Source organism: Barbus barbus (assembly GCF_936440315.1).
Source record: "Barbus barbus genome assembly, chromosome: 18".
Lineage (NCBI taxonomy): Eukaryota > Metazoa > Chordata > Actinopteri > Cypriniformes > Cyprinidae > Barbus > Barbus barbus.
In genome coordinates this window covers 7,764,393-7,791,608 of record NC_136746.1, presented here as the reverse complement: position 1 = coordinate 7,791,608, position 27,216 = coordinate 7,764,393, and the positions used below count along the sequence as shown (strand labels likewise).

The window sequence follows — 27,216 nt, the reverse complement described above, 5'->3', positions numbered from 1 at the left end:
TGCAGTTACAAATGCATAAATAATGTTTTGATATTTTAAACATGAAACCTGGGCAGACTTGGCTTGCAGAGACTCTACAACCGGCCCACCCAGGCCCGGAAGTTCCAGCCAGGAGATCTGGTCCATGGTCTTGGTCCCGGCAGCTGCCTCCAAATTCCTGGCCACCTGGCAAGGACCCTACACCGTAGTGGAGCAGGTGTGTCCAGTAACCTATAGGGTTCGCCAGCCGGGAAGGGGAAGGGTAGAACAAATTTACCACATAAACTTACTAAAGAAGTGGATGGCACGGCCCGAAGAACTCACCGCCTTTGCCCAGTCCAAACCACTGGTCGTGGATGTTGACCCTCAGCTGTCGGGATCACAGAAGACCAAACTGGAACACCTGGTCAGTCAGTTTTCTGATGTGTTCAGCGAGACCCCGGACAGAACGACAGTCGTACACCATGAAATGTGCACACCACCTGGAGTCGTCGTCCGGCAACAGGCCTACCAGATACCAGAGGCTCGCCAGCCGGCTATAGAGAAAGAGGTGGAAAAGTTGCTTGAACTGGGGGTCATCGAACCATCTCGCAGCCCCTGGGCCAGCCCTATTGTCATGGTCCCCAAGCCCGATAACACCCTCCGCCTCTGCAATGACTTCAAGAAGTTGAACGAGGTCTCCACCTTCGACGGCTATCCCATGCCCCGAGTGGACGAACTGTTGTATCGATTGGGAAAGGCTAGGTACATATCCACATTAGACCTCACCAAAGGCTACTGGCAGGTGCCTCTGTCGCCCTCGTCCAGAGAAAAGACCGCCTTCAGCACCCCCAGTGGCCATTGGCAGTACCAGGTTCTCCCGTTCGGGCTTCACGGGGCTCCCGCAACGTTTCAAAGGCTAATGGATGTGATACTCCGACCACATCAAGAGTACGCCGCAGCTTACCTCAACGATGTTGTTATCCACTTGGAGAGCTGGGAAGCCCACCTAGAGTGGTTGCGGAGGGTGTTGATGGAGTTGAGACGGGCAGGCCTCACAGCCAACCCCTGGAAATGTCATCTCGGCCTGACAGAAGCGAAGTACCTGGGGTACAAGATCAGCCGAGGACTCATCATGCCACAGGAAAAGAAAGTGGAAGCTGTCAGGAAATTTCCCCGACCAACCAACAAAACCCAGGTACGAGCTTTTCTGGGTTTGGCAGGCTATTATCGATGTTTTATCCCCAGTTTCTCCTCTATAGCCAGCCCCCTGTCAGACCTGACCAAGAAGGGGCAGCCAGAGAAGGTGAACCTGATTGGTTGACGCGGCGTGAATATCCGCCAAAGTTCTGATTTTTCAACTTGCGTGATTCGCGTGAATCATGCGTCAAACGCCCGAAACGCTCAATTCGCACTGCCTCATTCGCGCGAATTGCACCGCAGGATATCTTTTCGCATCTTTGCATTGACTTAACATGTAAATCACTCGCGCTTAACATTTCATTCGCGTCTGCTGTGAACGCACCATAAGGCTGCACAAATTTACAAATGAACGTTTAAAAACTCGTTACTCCTTAGTTACTTTTTTAAAAACTTGTTTGTTAAAAACAAACATTTCAAAGACAGAATTCTAAAGATGGCAGCGCGCTTGTTTCTCTGGAACATATAGGAAGGTTTCATAAACATTACTTTAAGAATGCTTTGTTCTAACATTTATATAACTTAAAAAACATTAGAAAAGTTGTGAGAATGCTCTCTGGGTTACACTTGGCACCCCATATAAAAAAGCTTCTGAGTGTGCTGATTCACAAAAACATTTAGCATTAAGGTGGTAAGCTAAAAGTGCTGATGGTAATTTCAAATGATTAAATGCGTATACTTTTTATAAAAAGCTATAAATTATTGAATTGATAGCACTAATTTTAGGAGTCTGATTTTAGGGAAAAAGAAAAAAGAAAAACCAAGCAGAAAGCACTGCATCAGCATTGTGCAAGCAGTAAATGTCAATCCTGGCACATATTTACCAAGCTCTGCCTTTCAGTAAATCAAGTAGGATAGTTCCTGCGGCCCTGGTGTCAGCTTATCATGTGATGTTGATTTCCTTTGAGCCTTTGCTCTGCATGCAGGCCCATCTTAATCTCTTTCTCTGCGTGTGAGTCTGAGTTAAGAGACTCAATAAAGACAGTCCCACACAGAGCACAATGTTGATCTTGTCCACAGGAGCAGGCTGGAAGTCATGCAGCAGACAGGCCTGACTATGGCCAGCGAAAGAGGCGCAGTAATGGGGAATTTCACGCCCGTTATGGGACCTGCATCACTGAACGGCCTGGGCTGGTTGAACAGCCTGCGCCACTTGGGGGGCCGCTATTGTTGAGCAAGAACAACTTGATAGATTACATCAGCTTTATAAAAACAGGCAGTGAAATGTTCAGCTGTCAATGCCGTCTGCATTCTATAGCCATATGTTTCTGCCTGGCCGATTGTCATTGATGAAAGCACCCTTTCTAAGCTCCATTTGATTTATGTCTAAGTGACTCATGATTTGATTTCAATTAGACGCTGTAAGCTGCAGATGCCTGATTGTATCAGTATTTTCAGGTCATTAGCGATAAAGCATGTTCACACTGTTTGGATGAAGTACGCCACTGCAACTAGTAGCTTTTTTCTGCATGCTTTTTCACTCATCCATTAAATTTACTTCAGTGTGTCCATCAAGTGTACACATTCCTCGGTTTGTTTAACATTTACTGGGCCGCGGGACTCTAGATACATGAATTGTGTTATGGCAGGCCATAAAATGTGCCTGTATGCTTTGTGAGAGGGGATGTCAGTCTCCTTGACTGACAAAGACCAGGAATAACGTAGCACCGAGGTCTCAAAAACATTGGAATAACCCTACATTTCTCTTTGCTCAGAACATCAAATAGTGTTTACAAATGTCGGAGGCCTATTGACTAGTGCATGGTTAGCATTAGCATCAAAGACTCCACTTGTTTCTTGTTTGCAACTCGAAATGTTTGAAATGGTCACAAAATGATTTTGATGTACATTGTTGAAGCTAAGGTTTCCAACTTCAGCAGAGAACAAAAATAGACATTCTCATTTTCTTAATACCACATATGTACTTTGTAATTTAAGTAAACCGTTAGTGACAGTCAAGTACAATGTAAACAAACAAAAAGTCACAGTTTATGTCTGCGGCAATGAATGTGTATAAAAAGATAACTTGTCTAAACTTAATCCTAACTGAAGCTATTCTAATATAACGAATCAAATGTAGGTGTCCTTAATTATGTTGTTTATTCAATTCACAGCATGCATTACTCAAGACTTATGGCAATGGTGTTTTAAAATTGGATATAGAATCAAAACACAGACTAAATATGAACTAATTAGTGAAAAGGAAGTGTGCAAAACTGAATTGAATGCACCTCAAATCGCACTTACAGATAATACTGCACTTGCAGATAATATAACATTCATTAAATAAAAGGCTCAGTGTTAATTCTACACTTTCATGACTGTTTCTTAACACAGTTAAGCACACTTAAATTCACTTTTTTTAAAATAAAAATTTAAGCTTTACTGTAATGTAAATTTTAAAAACAATAATTTATTAACTTATTTTAATAGTGAGCTTTTACCTATATTGACTTACATACTACAGCACATGTAAAGTACTTGACAATGATTAGAACTGTAGGGTATTTATATATATATATATATATATATATATATATATATATATATATATATATATATATATATATACACAATACATCCAGTTAAGACTTATTATTGTACTTTTTCACAAGGGGAAATTGACTTTTTCACAATTTACAATAGATAGATAGATAGATAGATAGATAGATAGATAGATAGATAGATAGATAGATAGATAGATAGAATAAAGTCTGAAGTGAAGTGAACCAAAATAAAGGTCAGTCTATACTGGTTTCATTGTGTGAAAGGATGCGGAGCAAGATGATCAAACGATGAAATGTGGCGGCTTTCAGGCAACTTGTGTCCCTTTGGCTTATACAAACACAGACTCCTCAGACCCTTTCAAAGTCCATTGAGGGGAAAGCTTGCATGCTAAGTCATGGGAAAGAGAAATCCTATCTAGGGTAGCTGTTCACTTGCAAACCTCTGGGAAAAGCGAAGAGTTTTTTTTTTTCACCAATTAAATCACCAACTACCCCCAGTATATGGTGAAAATCACTTGCGTCCCCCTGAGAAAAAATTACCGTTTGAATCGGGCTTTTGTCCGATTCAGATTGAAAGTCTATGTTGTGCTACATGTGTGTTCCTGTCTGCCCTATGTTACCCCATGGATGTTGATTAAAGGACTGCTGTTTGAGTTTACTCCTTGTCTCCTTGTTCCTCACTCCTCTCCATCTGCAATCTTGACAGAATCCTAACAAACAGTTAAACTGTGTGATTCCCCTCCATTTTGTTTCCGGTGTTTGATTCAGTGTTTTTTTTCTGTTGTTTCCCCTATGGATGCCTTCACCCGCCCCGAATACCTCCTCCTCCTGCTGCAGGAGGGGGAAAGATCACTCGAGGACCATACCAGACTGTTCCTGGCCCTCGCTTATCTGACCAGCTATCCGGACAATGTGCTCTTTGCATTCTATGATGCCAGCTTGAACCCCGTGTGCAGAGCGCCGTTGTCCAAAGATGGTCCTCGAGCGGATTTCGGCGCCTTTATGGAGTGGATACTGGCGAGAAACGGATCACCTCTCACCATCTGTCCAGTGGATGATTTCACCAGTTTCACTCCCAATCCAGATCAGATCTCCTCTGTGTGGAGCATAAGCCCGAGCCCACCGGTGACATACAGCCGAAGGCCGGTGCAACCGACAAGCCATCGCATCTAAGAGCGACAGAGATGAGGATCGCCGCAGAGCCAGAGCTGCTTGTAACATCAGACCAGGTGCAAGAGCCGGCTACCATGCCTGCCACGAGGGAGAAAACTGTGGCCAGTGAAATCGCTGAAGGAGCTCCGCCCACTGCACCAGGGACGAGGAGTTATTAATGGATCTGGGTGAATGGAAAGCGGAGGGAGACCTTATAGACTTGTATGTCAACCTGACTCCTCTCCTCCCTCCTTCGTTGCAGCCCTCTGTCGCTCCTGTCATCACATCCAGCCCAGAGAGGGCTCTTGTTCCCACATCTGCCCTAGGGAGGTCCTCAGATCCCGAGTCTAGCCCAAGGAGGGCTCCTGTTTCCATGTCCCGTCCAGAGAGGGCTCCCGTTCCTAAGTTTAGCCAGGAGAGAGCTCCTGTTTCGGAACTCCACTCCTCCGGCTGCACCTCGTCCCTCCGTCCTTCCGGTTCCATCAGGCTCCTCCATCCCTTCGGCTGCTCCTCTGTCCTCTGTCGCTCCAGCTCCACCGCGGCCTTCCAGATCCCCACCTCCGCATCGGTCGCCTGAGCCACCTGTTCCACCGTGGTCCTCCGGATCTTCCTCGTCATTTTGGCTCGTCAGCTCTCCATTTCTGCCTCGGGCTCCTCCACCACCTGCTCCGCCGCCATTGGAGTCGTCAGCCCTTCCGTCTCCATGGCTCCTTCCTCCGTCGGCTCAACCATGAGTTGTCATCATGGCTGTGGCCTGGGTCCCGCCTGGCTCCTCCCTCCGTCTGATCCCCCCTGGCTCCTCCTGTTTCCTCCTGGGCTCCTCCCTCCATTGCCTCCACTCTGTACTCGCTTTGTTGTCCTCCTCCCGAGCCTCCTCCCAAGTTCCCACTCAGCCCTCCCTTTGTTGGTTCTACGGCGCGAGGATGTGCCTTCCGGGTGGAGGGTGATGTGTCAGGATTATGGACTGTCTTTGTGTGTTTTTCTCCCCACGTGCTCCCCACGACCCAGTTTCCCCATGTGTGATTAGTCTTTGATTCACCTTTGTTTGTTGATTATCCCTCGTTACCCCTTGGATTTAAGTTCCAGCCTAGGCAGTCTGTCTTTGTCCGGGATTGAAAGTCTATGTTGTGCTACATGTGTGTTCCTGCTTGCCCTGTGTTAACCCTTAGATGTTGATTAAAGGACTGCTATTTGAAATTACTCCTCGTCTCCTTGTTCCTTGCTCCTCTCTGTAGGCAATCGTGACAGTAGCCAGGGCCTTCATTACGAGAAGAAGAAAAGAAAGAACAATGGGATAAAATGACAAACGATTTCCATGTTTTTTTCCCCATTAAGTTTTAATTATCTAGTAACGTCGCTGTTCTTAAAGCAGTTAAATTTACAGCTCCATTCTTTCTAATAACTTCATTATTCTGCATATCAAAGGCTCAAGCCTCCGTTACTAGTTCTAAAATGATGTTTTGTAATTATCAGCGGAAGTCTTTGCACATCTTGTGATACAAAAAAAATGGTTTACATGGATTACAATGTATTTTTGCTTGCTGTTTTGTGGTGGCAATATTATATATTAATATTGCTTATGTCACAGTAAAATCTGGCCCTGAGTATAGTATATGAAGTCATTTTCAAACCATGATGAATGACCAACTTGAACCCATTGCAAAATTTGTGTGGGGAAAATTGTATTTACGATTGCATGGATCCCTATTTAAATGAATAGATTTTACATGCAAAAAATTGCCAAACAATGGTAAATGCAACCACACTTTAAGATGGCATCCTAAAACATCCTAATTTTAATTTAATTTATTTTATAAATGCTTTTGGTATTCAATTATGGTCACACTTTAGTTTGGAGTGCAATTCTCACTACTAACTATTATTATTTTTTATTAGTACTGAGCTGAATAAGATATTAAATAATTAAATAAAAACTAAAGCATTATGAATGATCCGTCTTATTTTGGTAAAATAACCTTTTGCAGATTCTGCAAGGTGTATGTAAACTTCTGGTTTCAACTGTAGTTGTTAAGTTCAGGTGTAGGGTAGGTTTAAGGGATCTAAAATATGATCATGCAGAATAAGACGTGCTTAAAGGAATAGTTCACCTAAAAATGAAAATTCTGTCATCATTTACTCACCCTCAAGTAGTTCCAAATCTATATGAATGTCTTTTGTATGAACAAAGGAAGATATTCTGAAGAATGTGGGAAACAGAGCAGTTCTGGGGCACCTTTGACTTCCATGGTATATATGTTTTCCTACTATGGAAGTCATTGGTGCCCCAAAACAGCCTGGTTACAAACTTTCTTCAAAATATCTTCCTTTGTATTCAGCAGAACAAAGAAATTCATACAGGTTTGGAACTACTTGAGGGTGAATAAATGATGACAGCATTTAAATTTTTGGGTCAACTATCCCTTTAATTAGTACTAATAAACAGCCAAAACGCTAGTAATATGCATGCTAATAAGCAACTAATTAATACTGAGAATTGGTCCCTAAACTAAAGTGTTACCTGAATTATATAGAAATATATAATTAATGGCTGCATTTATGCACAAAGCTACCTTACTAAACTGATTTCCGACAGAGTTCCAAAAACAACATAAAGGTTTAAAGATATACAACAAAATAGAGAGCGCTTTGGTGAATATTTATTTACTACACTACTCATTTCTTAATATAAATGACATCAAATGACATCAAAAGTGGAAGAAGTTGGTTGAAAATGTATATTAGTACACAAACTGACCACCAAATGCAACTTTTCATTTTTATTTTGGAGATAATTGGATTCGGAAATGCCTCTGTATGCTGCCCATGGAGGCAGTATTTTTCATTTTTCACATGCAAAAAGTGTTTCATTACTGATCTTATCACAATGCATTCTAAGATTGTTTTGTCCTTGAAGGATTCATGTGATGTGTGGTTTGGTGAATCCAGTGGACAACAAACTGTACATAATGATAAAAGACTGTAACTTTTGTGTGACATCTATAATGAATATGCTTATATAATAATTTATTATTTTAATAAAATGGGTGAATATATACACATAGATTCAACTAATGGAATAGGGCAGTTGCACACATTTCAGACGCTTTCTGTCTCAGCAGTGGCTGCTTGGAGAGGAAGTGACCTTGTTGTAAGTCTGTGCTCTCACACTCTTAAGTGTGAGATAGTAAGGTAGATAAACACAGGTCTGAGAGGGTCAATTAGACTGATGGAGACACCCACGCCAAATCACAACCTTTGCCCTTTAGCAGTTCTGTCCTCCCAACAGACATTCCCCACATAATGCAGAGGAGATAAGGAGGTCAAGAGGTGGTGTCCACAGAGATTGGACTGTGTGTTATCACTGAATTAAACTTGTTTTGGGAAGGATTGATAAATCAAGACTGTCAGAACTGATTCACAGAACATAGTGCTGTGGCTGTCTGAACCTTTCGGTGACACATGTTTGAGCCCATAGATAGAGGAGATTACAGGTGATAAGCACTTGGCTACACACACACACAAACACACACACGCACACACACACACACACACACACACACACACACACACACACACACACACACACACACACACACACACACAGACACAAACATTACCCCTAAACCTACCCTTCACAGGAAACTGTGTATTTTTTTATAAAAAATAAATAAATAAATAAATAGAAAATAATTCTGAATGATTTATAAGTCTTTTGAATTACGGGGACACCAAAAGTGTCCTCATAAATCACCTTCACATTGTAATACCTATGTCATACCCATGTCATTATACAAATTTGTGTCCTCGTAGACCACTTGAACACACACGCACGCTCGCACACACACACACACACACACACACACACACACTAAATTGACTGGTATTACTATCCTTGTGGGGGCATAGGGAATATCAGGTACACTTTTGTTGTTCTATCATGGGCAGGACTTTACATTAACGTTATTGTTTTATATGAGCTAATAGTATTCCCTAATCTTAAAACTAACTCTCACACGAACGTTTTTGGATTTTTGGATTTTAATTAAGAAATATGTGTATATACACACACACTGCCATTCAAACATTTGGGGTAAGTAAGATTTATTTATTTATTTATTTATTAAGAAATTAATTTTCTTTCTTTCAGCAAGGACATAAAAGAGAGAGTAAAGACTTTTACATTGTTACAAAAACATATATACAGTATATATTTTGAATAAATGTCCTCTTTTTCAACTTTCTATTCACAATGAATCCTGAAAAGAAAAAAGAAGAAATATTTCCACTTAATAATCAGAAATATTTGCTGAGAAGCAAATCCGCATATTGAAATAAAGAATACAGAAGGATTTCTGAAGGATCATGTGACACTGAAGACTGCAGAAATGATGCTGAAAATTCAGCTTGGAGCACAGGAATAAATTACATTTTAAAATCTATTTAAAAAAAGAAAACGGTTATTTTAAATTGTATTCAGCAATAAATTCAGCAATACATTTGTCACATGTCGGTTTTCCTTTCAGTTCTGTTTTGACCTTATTTGGTAGTTCCTGTTCTGATTTAGTTAATTAGTCATTATCATTTAGTCCTGTCACCTGTGTTTGATTAATTATCTAGTTTGCTCCTTTGTTTCCTGTTTCTTTATAAGCATTCAGTTTTGTTCCCATCTTGGTCGGATCTTAAGTTTGTAATGGTTTAAGTGTGTTGATGCAAATAAAATTACCTTTTGTTATTCGTCGTTGTGGGCGCCTTCTCTACAACCACCAACCATGACAGAAGATCCGACCTACTACCGAAAACGAGATCACCGCTCGTAATGATTGAGCTTGTTCCCGTCGTTTGCGGGGGTTCACGCCGCCGTTCGCGGCTCGCCCCTGCCCGTTGTGCGTGGGATGTTGGGCTGCCTGTCGCGGCTTATCCAGGTCTGCAGTTTTGGGGAAAACGGGTCGCCATTCGCCATTCGCCGCTCGCCCAAACCCACAGCCCAGGAGGGATTTGTTCTGCCTGTGGCGAAGTGGATGCCGCCGTCCGCGGCGAAGAATGTTCTGCCCGCGGTGAGGAGGATTCCACTGACACAGAACAGGGGGCTATTGGATGAGGCTCTTACCCCGGAGTTCTCGGCTCCCGTGGTCTCTCCAGTGTCTGCTTCTCGTCAGTGCCTTCTCCTCGTAAGCGCCCTCCAGTGCCAGCTCCTCGTCAGTGCCCTCCAATTCCTGCACCTCGCAAGAGGGTCCCGTCCAGCCCACCTGAGTTCCCGCTGGTCCCGTCCAGCCCACCTGAGTTCCCGCTGGTCCCGTCCAACCCACCTTCCTCTCCGCTGGTCCCGTCCAGCTCTCCTTCGTCTCCACTGGTTCCGCCCAGCACCGCGCTGCAAGAGCGCCCTCAAGAATCCATGCTTTCAGAGCGCCCCCGAGTATCTAGTTCTCAAGCCACGGCCAGGAGTGCCGATCCCCGAGAATCCAGTTCTCAAACCACGGCCAGGAGTGCCGTTCCCGAATCCCGATAATCCAGTTCTCAAGTCTCGGCCAGGAGTGCCGATCCCGATCCCAGAGAATCCAGTTCTCAAGCCACGGCCAGGAGTGCCGATCCCGAAGCCCGAGAATCCAGTTCTCAAACCACGGCCAGGAGTGCCGTTCCCGAATCCCGAGAATCCAGTTCTCAAGTCTCGGCCAGGAGTGCCGATCCCGATCCCCGAGAATCCAGTTCTCAAGCCACGGCCAGGAGTGCCGATCCCGAAGCCCAAGAATTCAGTTCTCAGACCATGGCCAGGAGAGCCGATCCCGAATCCCGAGAATCCAGTTCTCTGACCACGGCCAGGAGCGCCGTTCCCGACCCTCACACGTCCGCGCTGCAAGATCGCCCTCACGCGTCCGCGCTGCAAGAGCGCCCCCTAGAGCCCGCTCCTCCTGAGCATCCCACAGAGCCCGCTCCTCCAGAACTTCCCCATGAGCCTGCTCCTCCAGTGAGACCCCTAGAGGGAAACATTCCCAAAAAATTTTTTTTGGGGGGGCCATATAGTCTCTGCCTGTGTGGCCAGGCCAAGGGCCAAGGCCACGGAGCCCCCTGATCCACCTGGGGCTCTCAAAAAAATAAACCCGCCATGGCAGTCCAAGGACCCTGATCCGCCATGGCCTTCCAAGCTCCTTGATCCACCATGGCCTTCCAAGCTCCCTGATCCGTCATGGCCTTCCAAGCTCCCTGATCCGCCATGGCCGTCCAAGCTGCCAGTCCCGCCATGGCGTCCCGAATCTCCAGTCCAAGGGCCAAGGCCACGGAGCCCCCTGATCCACCTGGGGCTCTCAAAAAAATAAACCCGCCATGGCAGTCCAAGGACCCTGATCCGCCATGGCCTTCCAAGCTCCTTGATCCACCATGGCCTTCCAAGCTCCCTGATCTGCCATGGCCGTCCAAGCTCCCAGTCCCGCCATGGCGTCCCGAATCTCCAGTCCCGCCATGGCCTCCCGAGTCTCCAGTCCTGCCATGGCCTCCCAAGGCCCCTGATCCGCCCTGGAGGCTTCCCTGGTCTCCTCCCTGTCCTGGTCCTACGCCAGGGCGCCCGCCCCCCCTCCCCGATGTTACTGTTACGGTGCGGGACGCACCTACCGGGAGGGGTGCGATATCTGTCACATGTCGGTTTTCCTTTCAGTTCTGTTTTGACCTTATTTGGTAGTTCCTGTTCTGATTTAGTTAATTAGTCATTATCATTTAGTCCTGTCACCTGTGCTTGATTAATTATTTATTACTTTGTTTCCTGTTTCTTTAGAAGCATTCAGTTTTGTCCCCATCTTGGTCGGATCTTAAGTTTGTAATGGTTTAAGTGTGTTGATGCAAATAAAATTACCTTTTGTTATTCGTCGTTGTGGGCGCCTTCTCTACAACCACCAACCGTGACAACATTTCACAGTATTACTGTTTTTACTGCATTTCAGTGCTTACTTTGAGCCGGATCCTGTTCCAGAAAATGTCAGATTTTGGATTTTTGCTTTCCAGTAATTGTTTTTAAGGATCCGGCATTAGATCGTGACAGTGCGTGCGTGCATATGAGAGTGAGTGCAGGTTTATGTAGATGTATTTAGAGGTCATGTAGCCTTTTGGTCCTCATCATATTTTTGACCATGACCAATCAGCTTTCTTAAATTCAAACTCACTCTCATTGATTGGTGCTTACTGCTTATTGTTTTGTGAGCAGTGGAATGTTTGGAGTGAGTGTAATAATACCAGAAATAATACCAAATAAAGTGAAATATTATAATGTATAAACATTATAAACACTATAAACTGTTTGGTTTGTTTCCTGTCCTTGTTTAATGTGATTATTAGTTTATTCCATTCAGCTGTGTTTTAGTCATTATCTGTGTATTTAAGTTCCTGCCTGTTCAGTTTCATGTCGTCTGGTCTACTCGTTACTCCCGGTATTCCTGTCTGTGTCAGCCTTGCCTTGTCTTGCCCTGCCTTGTTTGGATTTGATTAAAGACTTGTTATTTTGAGTTTACCTCCTCGTCTGTCTGTTCCTGTATCCTCCTCGTGTGTGCACCGTGACAATAAACATAGCTATACTTTAGTATAGCTCACTCCAAAACAAATCAATTAAATGTAACGGTATTCAGAACAGAACAAGAATGAAATAAAAAATATATAAAGAAATCAAAACAAAGCGAAACTGAAAGTACCTCTCTCATTCAGCACAAATCCTAATGTTACCATATTCGCAATGTATTTGAATGTTAAGCTATTAATTATTTATAATGTAGAAGCTTTGTACTTCACTTGAAGCTTTGTACACATAAGTAAAACTGTGCTTGGCATAACACCAAAGTGGACCAATTATACCACAGACTATTTAAATTGACCAGTGTAACCTTTATATTTTTGGTTGACTGTATTTTATTTTGATAATGAACAGACTGTGATATCAAGTTTGAATTGCGAATATGTGGGGTGTGTGTGTGTGTGAGTGTGTGTATGTGTGAGTGCGCGAGGTGCCGAAGCGATCGAACAGCTGAAACATAATATGTGACCCTGGAGCACAAAACCAGTCATAAGTAGCATGGGTATATTTGTAGCAATAGCCAAAGCTACAATGTATGGGTCAAAATTATCGATTTTTCTTTTATGCCAAAAATCATTAGTATATTAAGTAAAGATCATATTCCATGAAGATATTTTGTAAATTTCCTAAAGTAAATATATTAAAACTTAATTTTTGATTAGTAATATGTATTGCTAAGGACTTTTTAGAATTTTAGAATTTGAAATTTAGAATTTTCGCAATATTTTGATTTTTTTGCACCCTCAGATTTCAGATATTCCAATAAGTTGTATCTCGGCCAAATATTGTCCAAAATATCCATCAATGGAAAGCTTATTTATTCAGCTTTCAGATGATGTATAATTCTCAATTTTGAAAAATCGACCCTTATGACTGGTTTTGTGGTCCCAGAAAATATAAAATTTTTGGTCATACAGATAAGAGTAAGACATAATTCGAAAGCACAAAGTGTTTACTTTTATTTTTGCAGACTCAAAATAACAACATAACATTTGTGCTTTTGTAAAATAAAGCAAGAATGCACATTTGTGGAGCGCCGCACCTTGCATCTGTTAATGTTAATTATTTAAGAATATTTTTCACATATTAAGCTATACCTTTTATATATATACTGTGATTGAATTTTATTTTTACGAAAGCAAATTTTGTTATTTTTAATGTAGCCTATCTTAGATATACATTTTTCTTAAATCATACTTGTCAGTGTCGGTCACAGTGCCTTTTAATTGCTGTTTTGGATCCGGCAATTGTTCATTTACAAATTAAGCACTGCTGTATTTTGGAGACCAAAACATTTTAAAAAATCTTACAGATTGCAAAAGTTTGAATGGTAGTGTGCATTAAAATTTATATGATGTTTTATTAATAAGTTTCGGGAGGAGCACGATCAGATAATGAACTAATTTGGCGCAGGTGCAACTCATTTAGCTAACTATCCTAACAAGCACAATGCGTATAAATATGCAGCCTGCCTACCTCTGTCCAATGACAGTTTTCCAGCATCCCTCCTCCACCCCAACTCCTCACCCCTAATCTATTTTATCCCATATTAGGGATAGGGGGAGTTCTCTGGGTTCGGGCCATATTCCGGGCTCGTAGCCCTCCCCCAGGACAGCACGTCAAAATATGCTTACTACTTGCTATCAGATTAGATGTAAGGGTAAACTCATGAAGTACAAATCCGATGTCATCACAAGTACAATATAGATAAATTTGTCACCAGAAATGAGCAAAACCTAACAGACCCTTCATCTGGGCACATCTGAAAATATAAAATTAAATCTAAAGACAATTGTGTTACGTTTGGGCAATGTCTAGTATTTATAATTAACTGTATATAAAAACAATAAAGTTTAGATGGCTAACATGCAATTGTGTATGTGTGTGTGCTTAATATTTCAGGTCAGGGTGTTACTGTGCTGAAAACAAATGGAAAACAGCCTTTGGTCTCCTGCAGCTCTCATCAGAATTCTCTGAGGGATTTCATGTCTTGAACAGATTAAAACATCTACATGATGTATTTGTATTTGGAGAAGCTTATCTTGGATATGGGAAGGCATAAATTCTGTTGTGAACACAGAGAAGAAGCACTGAGCTGGCAGATTTGTTATGAAAAGAAAACACAGGAGTTTGGACGGGACATACAAAAGTTTGTCCCGTGTCCTTGTGTGTGTGTGTGTGTGTGTGTGCATTGTGTTTCATATTAAATGTTATTAATCTTTATTTCTATGTAACATCCTAAACCAGACTGAACGTGAACACATACATGCACATTTAAAATGGGCTTCATTGGAGTAATGGCCTAACGGATGCTGACTCTGTTGTGAAATTTGCATGGGAGATTCTTCACGAAATTCCTGATTGTGTGGAATCCTATTAAAATGACTGGATTTTGCTAGTGAAAAATTCCACACCTTTACAACAACAATAAACTTTTTGTCTGTAGTCACAGGGAAGCCAATTCAGTTTAGCATTCACTCACCTTGAAGGGTAAACTAGCCACAGATAACCTGCACCAGGGTGGCACCTGCAGCGTGATGCTGTGCCTGCTGTACCCTCACAATGCCCTGATTGCTCCTTGTGTAGATGCACTCACCCATATCAGAGTCTGAGCCCTCTGCACTATCTGACAGGAAGCCAGATGTCATTGAATAAATGAAACTCAAACCTGAGAAACAAAAGAAAATGCACTAGACTCAAGCATTGCTCAGTACGTACACATGCTGGTTTCCCACAAATCTTTTTTTTTTTGTAATCGCCAACATGGTTTCCTCATGACTTCAGTGAATTCCTCCTTATGACAGTGTTGGTCATAAGGAATTCTGTGTTCTGTGCCAACGTAAAGGTTTTTCATGAAATTAATTAAATGTTACATTTTCATGGGCAATGCAGTTTTAGGCATATCAGTTTCGTTTAACTCATAGTTTCATTTAGCTTAATGAAATCTGCTACTGTTCAGGTAAGAGACATTCGATACAGCATTAAGAGCGTTTGAAACTTAACCTAACTATTAAAATGATTAAGTACAGCATTAAATATGACATACACAGTTTAAAATGCTTACTTTTTTAAATCACTATTTTACTGTTCAGAGGTCACTAGCACTGCCATGGGTTTGGTTTCCAGGGAACACACATACTGATGAACACTTTGAATGCTCTGTAAAATGTAACTTTGTCTCAGATGATTTGCCCAAAATTCCTTGGGAGAGATAAATACAGCAGCAAATGTTCTAAATTTGTCAATACAGCATAGATCTATACAAAAACATAATGTGGCTACATAGCTCAGAAAATTTGTTCTTGTATGATTTTAATAATTTTAATTATAAATGATTATAATGAAAAATTTTCTTATGACTGCATATTTTTGTTTGAAATCTGAGCATAGTTTGAGACATTGTTGAGCTCTTAACCTGAAATTCTGAGAAGACGCATTAGATGGGGGGTCTTTTGTATAAGAACTAAAACAGAGACACAATATAATGTGTTTGATGTTAAAGGGGTTTCAACATTAGTTTAGTGTGCAATGTTGCTGTTTGAGCATAATAAAGATCTTCAAGATTACAAAGCTCAAAGTCCAATACTAGGAGATATTCTCTTTCACAGAAAACAGTTTTCAAGAACTACAACAAACGGCTTGTTCGGATCCTTCTTCTGTAACTCATTTAAAGGGGTGGTTGATTGCGATTTCACTTTTTTAACGATAGTTAGAGTGTAATGTTGCTGTTTGAGCATAAACAATATCTGCAAAGTTAAGAAGCTGAAAGTTCAATGCAAACGGAGAAATCATCTTTTAAAGGGTCATCGGATGCCCATTTTCCACAAGTTGATATGATTCTTTAGGGTCTTAAGGAAAAGTCTGTAACATAGTTTGGTTAAAATTTCTCAATGGTAGTGTAAAAAAAAAAACACCTTTTTAAACCTGTTAAAAACAGCTCTTGTCAGAGCAAGCAGTTTTGTAGCATTTTCCTTTAAATGTTAGTGAGCTCTGCTGACCCGTCCCTCTCTTCCGAGCCCCTCTCTGAGGGACTGTTTACTTTAGCCGCATTCACCGTGAAACTTGCTAATTAGCACATTATTAGGAAAGGTGATTTGCAAAGATTCATTAAAAACCCTTATACTCACGTCTTCTGTAGGTGAAGCTGGATCTCGAATGATTAGCGAGAACATAGATGCATTTAGGCAGATCAGGGTGCGCATTCCCTTCAAAAACAAACATAATACACTGTGTCTTCAGTGGCTCAGATGTCGGGAGTAAATGACGACTGCTATAGTCATTATTACATCCAACAACAGAACGCCTTAATCGCTTATTCTGAGACATCTTGTCTTCCCCGGCACCGGAGTCGGCACAATGGTGGACAGTTCTCAGCTCAGGGCGGGTCTGTACAGAACTACGTCATTCTGACAGGAATCTCAGAACAGCCTGATTTGAGAAAGGGGATTTTAAAATACGGATTTAAAAAAAAAAAAACACTGGGTGGATTTTTATCATTATAGGATGGATGTGTACAAACACTTCCAACACACATTTATGTTCAAACAACTTGTAAAGTGAATTTTGCATCTGATGACCCCTTTAAAATTCGAATGCTTACAAAAACTACTGGTACGGACAACAACAAGCTATTTCCCGGGTTCGTGACGTCACAAACCCAGATAAACCACGCCCACAGGAACACGCAGCAAAGGGGGCGAGGGCATGCTGAGCTGCTTTAGAGAAGAGGAAGAGAAAACTAGGGGTGCACATAAAAATCTATTCATATATGAATCGCGATTCTGTCTTCTAACGATTCTAATGGATTCACAAGTTTCAAAATCAATGTGCTAAAACAACAGTTCTTAATACTTTTGCTTGTGGCGTCCTGCTCTGCACACGCTCTGTTCTGGATCTCTCTCTCTCTCTCTCTCTCTCTCTCTCATTGAGACTATCAGCTCAGTGAATACACTTATTTTCACATAGCTATGAGAAGTGTTATACATGGACATGTGTGCCATTGCCCTACTGTATTAAAGCTTTAATCAGAATAAACCGTATATTAAAAGCTAACATAGTAGCATTTACAAATAACAGCATATCTAAAAGTATGAGACAACAACAAACAAAAAACTTAGGCCTACACCACTGGGCTTGCACAGGTTCACTAATATCCTCTACGTCTCAATCGGACTCAAATTGATAAGCAATAAAGACAACGCCATTGTTTACAGTACAATCGGAGCACATGCAGCTGAAGCAAGGGGCGGGACGTTCAGATGCGCACTAGAGGCGGGTTAGCCAATCACAACACAGTGAATCAGCTAACCAATCTGAGCCCGTCGCGTATTTCTGAGGGAGGGGCTTCATAAAAGCAGGAAATGATTAGCGCGTTTATCCGAGAAGGGACAGAGCAGTGTGGAATAAAGGTAAATTATGTGAAAAAATTATGTTTTTTTTAAAAACAAAGCATTAACACATGATAATACTGCACCCCATAAACACAATCAAGCCTAGAAAAAAACCCCCGCCCCTTAATGCCCACTCACGAAATACAGAGAAAATGAAAAAGAAGAGCTGCTTTAGTAGCATGTTTCCACCCTGGTTCCAAAACCCCTTTGTTTGGTCTTTCAAAGGCATGCAAACTTATTATTAACATTGTTCTTCAACATTATAACCCCAACCTTTATCTGTGTGCTGCACATTTTATGGAGGCCAGCTTGCAGAACCTAAGAGAGTGCAATGGCAGCTACACACAAAAGATTCTTCTGCAGCTTTATAACAGTTTTACTGCAGTTTATGTAATATTGTTGTAATTAAATAATACTTCACTTTTACACTTTTCCTATATACAGTAAATGCAGTTAATATTAAATGGCGTATAACATTGTATCTAAAATGTATACGAAAATTGCAATAAAAACAAGCCACTCTGAAATTGGTACATCCCCCCCAAACAGTTTGTATTAATTTACTCACCTTCACTTTGTTCCAAACCCATAAGACTTTAATTTATCTTCAAAATATGAATGGAAATCTTTTTAATACCACCTGAGATATTTCTGTCCCTTCCTTGAATCCAGGCAACCAAACTTTTTATGTTTCAAAAGGTCAATTAAAACTTAGTAAAAGTAATCCACATGATTTGAGCAGTTTAATCATGTCTTCTGAAGAGGCATGGTCACTTCATAAAATTAACATTTAATTTAGGCTTTTATTCACATCAAAACAGTTTATCAATGTACATACATAGAGTTTATCAAATATGGTAAATGGAAGTTCAAAAAATCTTACTTGAAGTATCTTCACTTGTGTTTCAAAGATAAATGAATGTCTTATGGGTTTCGAATGACATGAGGATGAAAAACTGATGACAAAATTAGTATTTTTGGATAAACTCTACCTCTAATGTTGAAAAAACTTTAAATAAAATATGTTCCACTCATTCATAAACTTTGTTTGAGTATTCAACCAGCTGAACACAACAGCAACACTTATTCAACCAATGGTGTAACTTTGGATTGTTTGTTAGTCTGATCAATGGCAGATGGTGGGAGTGTTCAGGAAACCTGCTTGACAACAATTCTCCAAACCGCTTGTCTTATGTACGTCTTATGCACAAACTCCACGTTTGAGCAATTTACTCCATAATTGAGATGTTAAAGAAACCTTTTTACATATGGAATGACAAACTCTCTTTCTTCTCTCTCTCTGCTGTGATGGAAGGAGAGTCATGAGGTCTGGTAGGCAGCCAGATGACCTCTGGACAACCTCAGCAGACTGTGTGTGTGTGAGTGACAGATTTAATACACTGTCCTCCACTTCACTTTCACTTGAATTGCCGCCCATATCGGCTGGTTCCTTTTTAGACACGGGTACAACTGGATAAAAGGGCAAAGCTGTGTGTGTGCATGTGTTTGTGTCCATTTTACCAATTGGAGCTCTTCCCATCTGGCCGTCTCTTGTGTATGTCCAGTCAACAAAAGCTCACTGTCTGTGCCTCCTAAAAGACCTTTATCGTTGTATTACTTTCCCTCCCTCTCTGTTTCTCTCTCTCATCTCCCCACGTTTCTTTCATGCTGAGATGACCACTGTGTCTGCATTCCTCTCGCATTCCTGCTCCATCACGTTGACCTGCTTTGCTCCAACTCTGCTAAGCCAAACTTCTGAACGCACATGACCGAGACAAAAACTCAACTGTACAACAAACCTGCTGTTATACTTAAGAGCAACATTTTATGTTTCTTTACAGGGGTCGCATCTTAAAAAAGAACACTGACTGAATTTTTGACTGTTTCATACTGTTACCCCCCCCCAAAAAAAAAGATTAATGACGCAAAAAAAAAAACTTAACTAAAACTTATGGAAGCCTCTTTCCGCCACTGAATAAGAAATAAAAATGTTATTGCGACTTTTTATCTCACAATTCTGACTTTTTTCTCAGAATTGCATGATACAAACTCGCAATTCTGACTTTTTTCTCAGAATTGTGAGATATAAACTCCCAATTGTGTTATAAAGTCAGAATTGCGAGGAAAAAAGTCAGAATTGCGTGATATAAACTCACAGTTGTGAGTTATAATGTCAGAATTGCAACTTTATATCTCAAAATTCTGACTTTTTTTCTCAGAATTGTGAGACTCCCAACTGGGAGTTATGAAGTCCAGTTTTGGGGGAAAAAAGACTGATATGTTCTTAGAATTGCGACTTTATATCTCACAATTCTGACTTTACAACTCACAATTGTGAGTTTATTTCTCAGAATTGCAAGTTTATATCGCAATTACCTTTTTTATTTTTTTTATTCAGTGGCGTAAACGGGCTTCCATACTCAATAAAACTATGTCAGGGTCATGGACCTGTTTTGTGTTTGTCTTTGTGCCATGTGCTCCTTAACCTAGTTTTTCCCTCCTGTTGTCTTGCCCATGTTTGGTTTTCCTGTTCCTGTCCTCATTTAGTCCCATCAGTTCCACCTGTGTTGAATTAATTATCCTCATTTAGTCCACACTACTTAAGCCATGCAAAAAATGCTTTTCTTACTTAGATTTTTGTGTATTTTTTTCCAACCAAAATATCTACAAATTCCTAAGTCAAGCAGGATTTTCTAGACAAGTAAAAATTATTGTCTTGTTATTCAAAATTAAGTGAATTTTTGGCTCGAAACAAGCAAAATAATCTGCCAATGGGGTAAGCAAAATAATCGTATTTCAAACAGGAAACAAGACAAAAAATCTAAACAAGAAAAGCAATTGTTTCCCTGTGTCCAGCGTCCACTGTTATATGTTTTCCTGTGTTCCTTTGTTGGCTTCCCGATGGGTTTTATCATTAAAATATATTGTATTCTGAAGAACTCCTCGTCTCCTTATTCCCTTGCTCCAGTGTAATGTGACTATATGTATGTATAAAACAAATAAAAATACACAACAAAAATTTCAATGTGAACAGAAAATGATATTAAAATACTGGATGTAGAGTGCTGGGTAGACTACTTGAAAACTGTGGTCCATTACTGATTACAAATTACACGATGAAAATTGTAGTAAGGAATGCAATCTATTAGATCACTTATTGTACTCATTGAACAATACATTACCCCAGGGTTTCCCAAATGTTAATGTTGGCTGACAAAAAAAGTTCAGGAATCCCTGAATCAGCAGTGTTTGCATAAACAAGCATAAACATTGGTATGGAAAACACAAGCTGGAAAAATTGAATAACAGAGAAAATTGTGAGTAGTAATGCCCACATTTCTTCTTTTTGTTTAACAGGTAAGAGAATTAATTGGGTAAGAAACAGAAGCCATTCACCTTATTAGAAGTCAGTGTACCATCAGAATTATCTTGAAACTGGTATTTCAAGGTAAAAAACTTAAATAGAGTTCAGTTGATCTAAAGTACCTGAAGTACATGAATGCCAATGCTAGCTAAACAACTGAATGTCTTTGAAAGGATGTTGCGCACATATAATATAGTTCTATAATATAGCGCACAAACTTGTATGGACTACATTTATTATATTTTTATTATTCTTTTATGGTTTTCATATTCATTTACCCAGGCCTCATATAATGGCTTTTATTTCTTGGACACACGAAGAAGGCATTTACTGTATATAAAGGTCTAAATGGCAAAATAGCAAAACAGCTTGTTTAATTCTGAAGGTCAGAGAAAGGGTGGAAAATGGTCATAAAACTCCAATTTATGACTCTTACTGGTGCAAAACAACAAAATAAGTGGGAAAATACAATAAAATAAAATATGATATGACTCCTTTAAAGGGAAAGTTCACCCAAAAGTAAAAATTCTGTCATCAGTTACTCACCCTTAAGTTGTTCCAAAGCCTTAAGCGTTTCTTTATTCCGCTGAACACAAAATAATATATTTTGAAAAATGTTGGTAACCAAAAAGTTGGTGTAGCCATTGACCATTGGCTACCAACAACTGTTTGGTTACCCACATTCTTCAAAATATCTTCGTTTGTGTCCAACAGAAGAGAGAAAAGAAAAATCAATGTGAAATTTAGTACAACTAACCCTGCTTAAGTTTTGCTAATATGCCAGCTGGCGTTCACTCTACATGATTTATTTCATTGCTTCTTTATATCGGTAGAAATTCCTTCCACTCAAATGAGTCACTCTAGTTGGCATGCTATACTGCAATGAATGATAGCAGCACTGGGACATGTGGACTTAAAGCAATAGTTCACAATTGAAAACTGTCATCATTTAGTCACACTCACCTTCAGGACCAATGAAACACTCAAACATGTTGAACTAACAACCCAAATGCAGAAAGGTGGATGTTTTCTCCTCATTTCAGAAAACCACTGCACATTACAGCACTGAGGTGACTTTTTAACACGGGGTCTGTCTCTCATTAGCAGGGCTGCAGCTAACCCACAATCCATCTCACCCTTTCTTCATCTGTAAGCCCTTCCTTCGCCCCGTCTCTCTCACAGCCTGGAGCCGTGCCTCAGGAAAAGCCAATCCCTCATGCCAATAGAAGACAGATGCGTCCCTCGCTCTCTCTCAGTCTTTTGTGTCTCACTTTCTCTCCTTATCTCTTAGTTTGACACATACACATTAACACACACTTGAGCACTGAGTCCCCACACACCCCTTTCTAAAGATCTGATCCGGCCTGGGTTTTCAAGTGTTTGTGGATCCATCACTCTCTATCAGTCAAGATGTAGAAATGAACCCCGGTGGAAAGAGGATTTAGATGGTGGCAGATGGAGAGCAGCTGTGTGTCAGGAGGTGAATTGGCACTGATTCTGTACCTGCTGAGGACCGTTGGGAATGTTAGGCTGACATTCTCGCTCCGCTGAACAGAGCAGGTGATTCGGGTTAACAAATTACTCTGTTGACTGAAGTTTATTTGATTTCGGTCTTGGGATCCTCACAGGAAACTGGAACAGGAAGTCCACAAGCTCTGTGCAGGTGTTTGTCCAAATCAACAAACAACAAAACAGCAAGCACCTGTTTATCTCGCATATGCACAAAATGTATGAAGGGCTAAAGGCTTGTGCCTCTCTCATCTGGCTGTGCTGAGGGTCAGTTTCCTGTAAGGCTTTTGACTTTTGGTATGATGTCTAGTCCATTTTGTTGCTTATTCTGTTCAAGAACCAGCCACTTAGACAGGAAGAGACCATCTGACAGATATTTAAAGGGACCAATCACAGCTTGGTTTGCTTAAATGACTTTTAAACACATATTTCTCACATACATTTCTTTCAGGGCAGATGGCAGACAGCGCGTATAGGGCGTGTGTGGGTGAGCGGTTTGCTGATGTCAACGTCGTGGATCGAGTGGCCCATGGTGGCGGTGGGGTTATGGTATGGGCAGGCATATGTTATGGATAATGAACACAGGTGCATGTTATTGATGGCATTTTGAATGCACAGAGATACCGTGACGAGATCCTGAGGCCCATTGTTGTGCCATTCATCCACGACCATCACCTCATGTTGCAGCATGATAATGCACGGCCCCATGTTGCAAGGATCTGTACACAATTCCTGGAAGCTGAAAACATCCCAGTTCTTCCATGGCCAGCATACTCACCGGACATGTCACCCATTGAGCATGTTTGGGATGCTCTGGATCGGCGTATACGACAGCTTGTTCCAGTTCCTGCCAATATCCAGCAACTTCGCACAGCCATTGAAGAGGAGTGGACAACCTGATCAACTCTATGCGAAGGAGATGTGTTGCACTGCGTGAGGCAAATGGTGGTCACACCAGATACTGACTGGTTTTCAGACCACCCCCCCCAATAAAGTAAAACCGCACATTTTAGAGTGGCCTTTTATTGTGGCCAGCTTAAGGCACACCTGTGCAGTAATCATGCTGTCTAATCAGCATCTTGATATGCCACACCTGTGAGGGTGCTGATTATCTCAGCAAAGGAGAAGTGCTCACTAACACAGATTTAGACAGATTTGTGAACAATATTTGAGAGAAATAGGCCTTTTATGTACATAGAAAAAGTTTTAGATCTTTGAGTTCAGCTCATGAAAAATGGGGGCAAAAACAAAAGCGCTTATGATTTTGGTCAGTATATTTTAAAATGTAATTTCTTTCTGTTATGTAAAGCTGAATTTTCAACATTATTACTCCGGTATTTAGTGTCACGTGATCGTTCGGAAATTATTCTAATATACTGATTTGCTGCTCAAGAAACATTTCTTATTATTATCAATGTGCAAAACAGTTTTTGCTGGTTAATATTCTGTAGTAATTGTTTTCAAGATTGTTTGATGAATAAAATGTTCAAAAGAACTGCATTTATTTGAAGTAGAAATCTTTTGTAACATTATAAATGGATAGCCTACTTTTGATTAATTTTATGTCATTGCTTAAGAAGTAAATATTTATTTCAAAAATAAAATTTTACTGACCGTAAACTTTTGGGTGGTGTAAGAATTTTGAGTCCTACTTCATACCTGAAAAAATATTTTTTGAAACACAAATTATATAACCCCTTTAATATTTCCCCCCCAGAGGTCTATTTATAATGTTAATAACACATTTTCCAAATCCAAAATATCATATTTCAGTCTTTTATAACCCTCTCTGACCGTGAAAATGTTAATCACACACAAAAATTACCAGGACACATTTTTAAGTCTCATGACTTTATATTTCAATATAAAAATATCACTCTCATGTACGACACAACCATAAGACTCATTAGAAAACATGTACATGTACATCTCAGTGCTTTCGCTGAAAGCAGAAAACTCTTGAACTCCTTCAACTGTCAAGTAATAAATTGACATGACATTTCCTTGGGAAACTTTATCACACCACAAGGGGATTGGCTGACTAACCACCATCCACCACCATCTAACAATGACGTTCCACAACTAACCTCCCAAATGTGTCTTTACATTACATTCAAATCCAAACAAACATGAAAAGCTTTAATGACAAGACCAAAAAAGGAAGAAAAAAAAAAATTACTTTGATTTTTAATATAAATTTCCATATTTGCTGTTGATCTGTTTGTGTGTTTCAGCAAACTCTTTAAAAATGATTTCATAATTTGGAAGAGGCATTTTCATTCGTTAAACCAATACATTACTTGTTTAGACCAGTCTAAGTGAGCATTTGGAATCAATTGTCAGATGAATTTGTTTTATGTAAGCAAATATTTAAAAAGATCTCAAAAATCAAAGTGAATGCTTTTAAAAGCTCAACAAAAAGACCCTGTTTCGCGTGGTGAAAAAGTGCTGAATATCAGAGCAAATAAAGGAGGATTTTGTGTGGGCAGAAACAGAAAAAGAATCAATGACAGATTGAGAGAAAGAAAGAAAGAAAAAGAAAGAAAGAAAGAAAGAAAGAAAGAAAGAAAGAAAGAAAGAAAGAAAGAAAGAAAGAAAGAAAGAAAGAAAGAAAGAAAGAAAGAAAGAAAGAAAGAAAGGAGATATTGACAGGAGATCTCATTAAACACACACACATGTTGCCATGACGGGCACAAACAGCCTCTCTGCATCTCTGCCAGGTACACAAACACATTCACAGTCCAATCCCAGGTTCAGAGAGGCAGTATTGCACATAGTTGACAGCTGACCTCTGTCTGAGCGAGTCTCCAACTTCCTGAAAGGTGCTTTCTCTTTTGACCATCCTCCAGAATCCTGAGCAACATGAGCATCTTCAGAGGGAGACGATCTGAAGACACTGATGATGTTTGACCACCGCTGTATGGCGCTCTCTTATCTCAGCTCTCAGCTGCCCCCAGTCGTATGTACGCAAGTTTACCTGGAGCTGTGGTCATGCTGGCTGCACCGGTTTTAAAGAGCACAAGCTGATGACCTGCAGAGAGCAAGCAGAGTGAAACAGGCTGTGAGACAGAACGGCCATTCCCTGCTACAAAACAGCAGATGGAAGACAGGACAAATGGGATGGACAGGATGTGAAAAACCGGAAATGGGAGAAATGGAAATATGAGAGTGCTGTGGTTCTACAACATTGAATCTAAAGGTGCGAACACATTTACTGATGTTCGGCGAATTTTCACATTAGAAATCAAGTCATTTCAATAGGGATCCATGCAATCGTGAATATCGAGTGAAGGCCAAAAATGTGCAGGATGCAGTTTTCGTAACGGGTTCAAGGTCATGCAGGTTCGTAGCATTGACCAACAGAAATCTGCTTGGTATAAAAGTGATTTCTGCATGAATTTGGAATTTTGCAATAATTTCGCAACTTAATAACACCTAATATGTCTAGCTTCTATCAAGCGATGGATAAATTGCAGCCAAAATACTGTAGGTTTTGAGATCAACAACAAAAAGGATTGCAAACTAAATCTCTTCAATATTTGAATATATTTTTGACAATAATAAGTTTATGGAATGAGGAACCTCCTTCTCAAATGTTTCCTCTGACAAAAATACCCAATAATCTGATGTGTCTCTTGTACAGTTTCTCATACTCAGATATGATCACTCATCAGATTCCAGGACAAAGATTTTAATCAAAAGTCAGTGATTTCAATATGACCTCATTTAGTTCTTTCAAGAGAAATGTTCAGAGAAATGCTATCCACGTCAATCTCGTAGCTCTGTACTTCTTCTACAGTGCCGTGAAAAGGTTTTTGCCCCTTTCCTGTTTTTTTATCTTTTTATTTTTTTTTGTCATACTTAAAAGATTCAGATCATCAAACACATTTTAATATTACAAAGATAATGCAAATAAATACAAAATTCAGTTTTTAAATGATGGTTTAATTTATTAAGGGAAAAAAGCTGTCCAAACCTGCCTGGCCCTACGTGAATTTTTTTTATTAAATTTTAATTTAATGAAAGAACTGTGATTAACCACATTATTTTAGAAAGATGAATTAAATTTCACTAGCCAAACCCAAGCCTGATTACTGCCAGACCTGTTGAATCAAGAAATCACTTAAATAGAACATGTTTGACAAAGTGAAGCATGTTTAAAGAGCAACACATCATGCCGCAATCTAAAGAAATTTAAGAACAGATGAGAAACAAAATAGTTGACCTATCAGTCTGGAAAGGGTTATAAAGCCATTTCAAAGGCTTTGGGACTCCAGCAAACCATGGTCAGAGCCATTATCCACAAATGGAGAAAACTTGGAACAGTGGTGAACCTTCCCAGGAGTGACTGGCCTACCAAAATTACTCCAAGAGTGCAACAATGACTCATCCAGGAGGTCATAAAAGAACCCAGAACAGCATCTAAAAGAACTGCAGGCCTCACTTGCCTCAATTAAGGTCAGTGTTCATGATTCAACAATAAGAAAGAGACTGGGCAAAAACGGCATCCATGGGAGAGTTCCAAGGCAAAAGCCACTGCTGACCAAAAAGAACACAAAAGGCTTGTCTCACATTTGCCATAATATA

The 27,216-nt window shown here is 40.4% G+C and overlaps 1 protein-coding gene across 1 annotated transcript in view; it reads right to left on the bottom strand.

The window, feature by feature from the left end:
- Positions 1–24,468: 24,468 nt before the first annotated feature.
- The window catches only part of LOC306884682 (extracellular tyrosine-protein kinase PKDCC-like), a 37,421-nt gene continuing 34,673 nt past the window's right edge, over positions 24,469–27,216 (bottom strand). Inside the window, exon 7 of the mRNA XM_079440782.1 lies at positions 24,469–25,660. Coding sequence (XP_079296908.1) covers positions 25,566–25,660 — 95 coding nt within the window. The 3' untranslated portion in view covers positions 24,469–25,565. The remainder of the gene's footprint in view (positions 25,661–27,216) is intronic.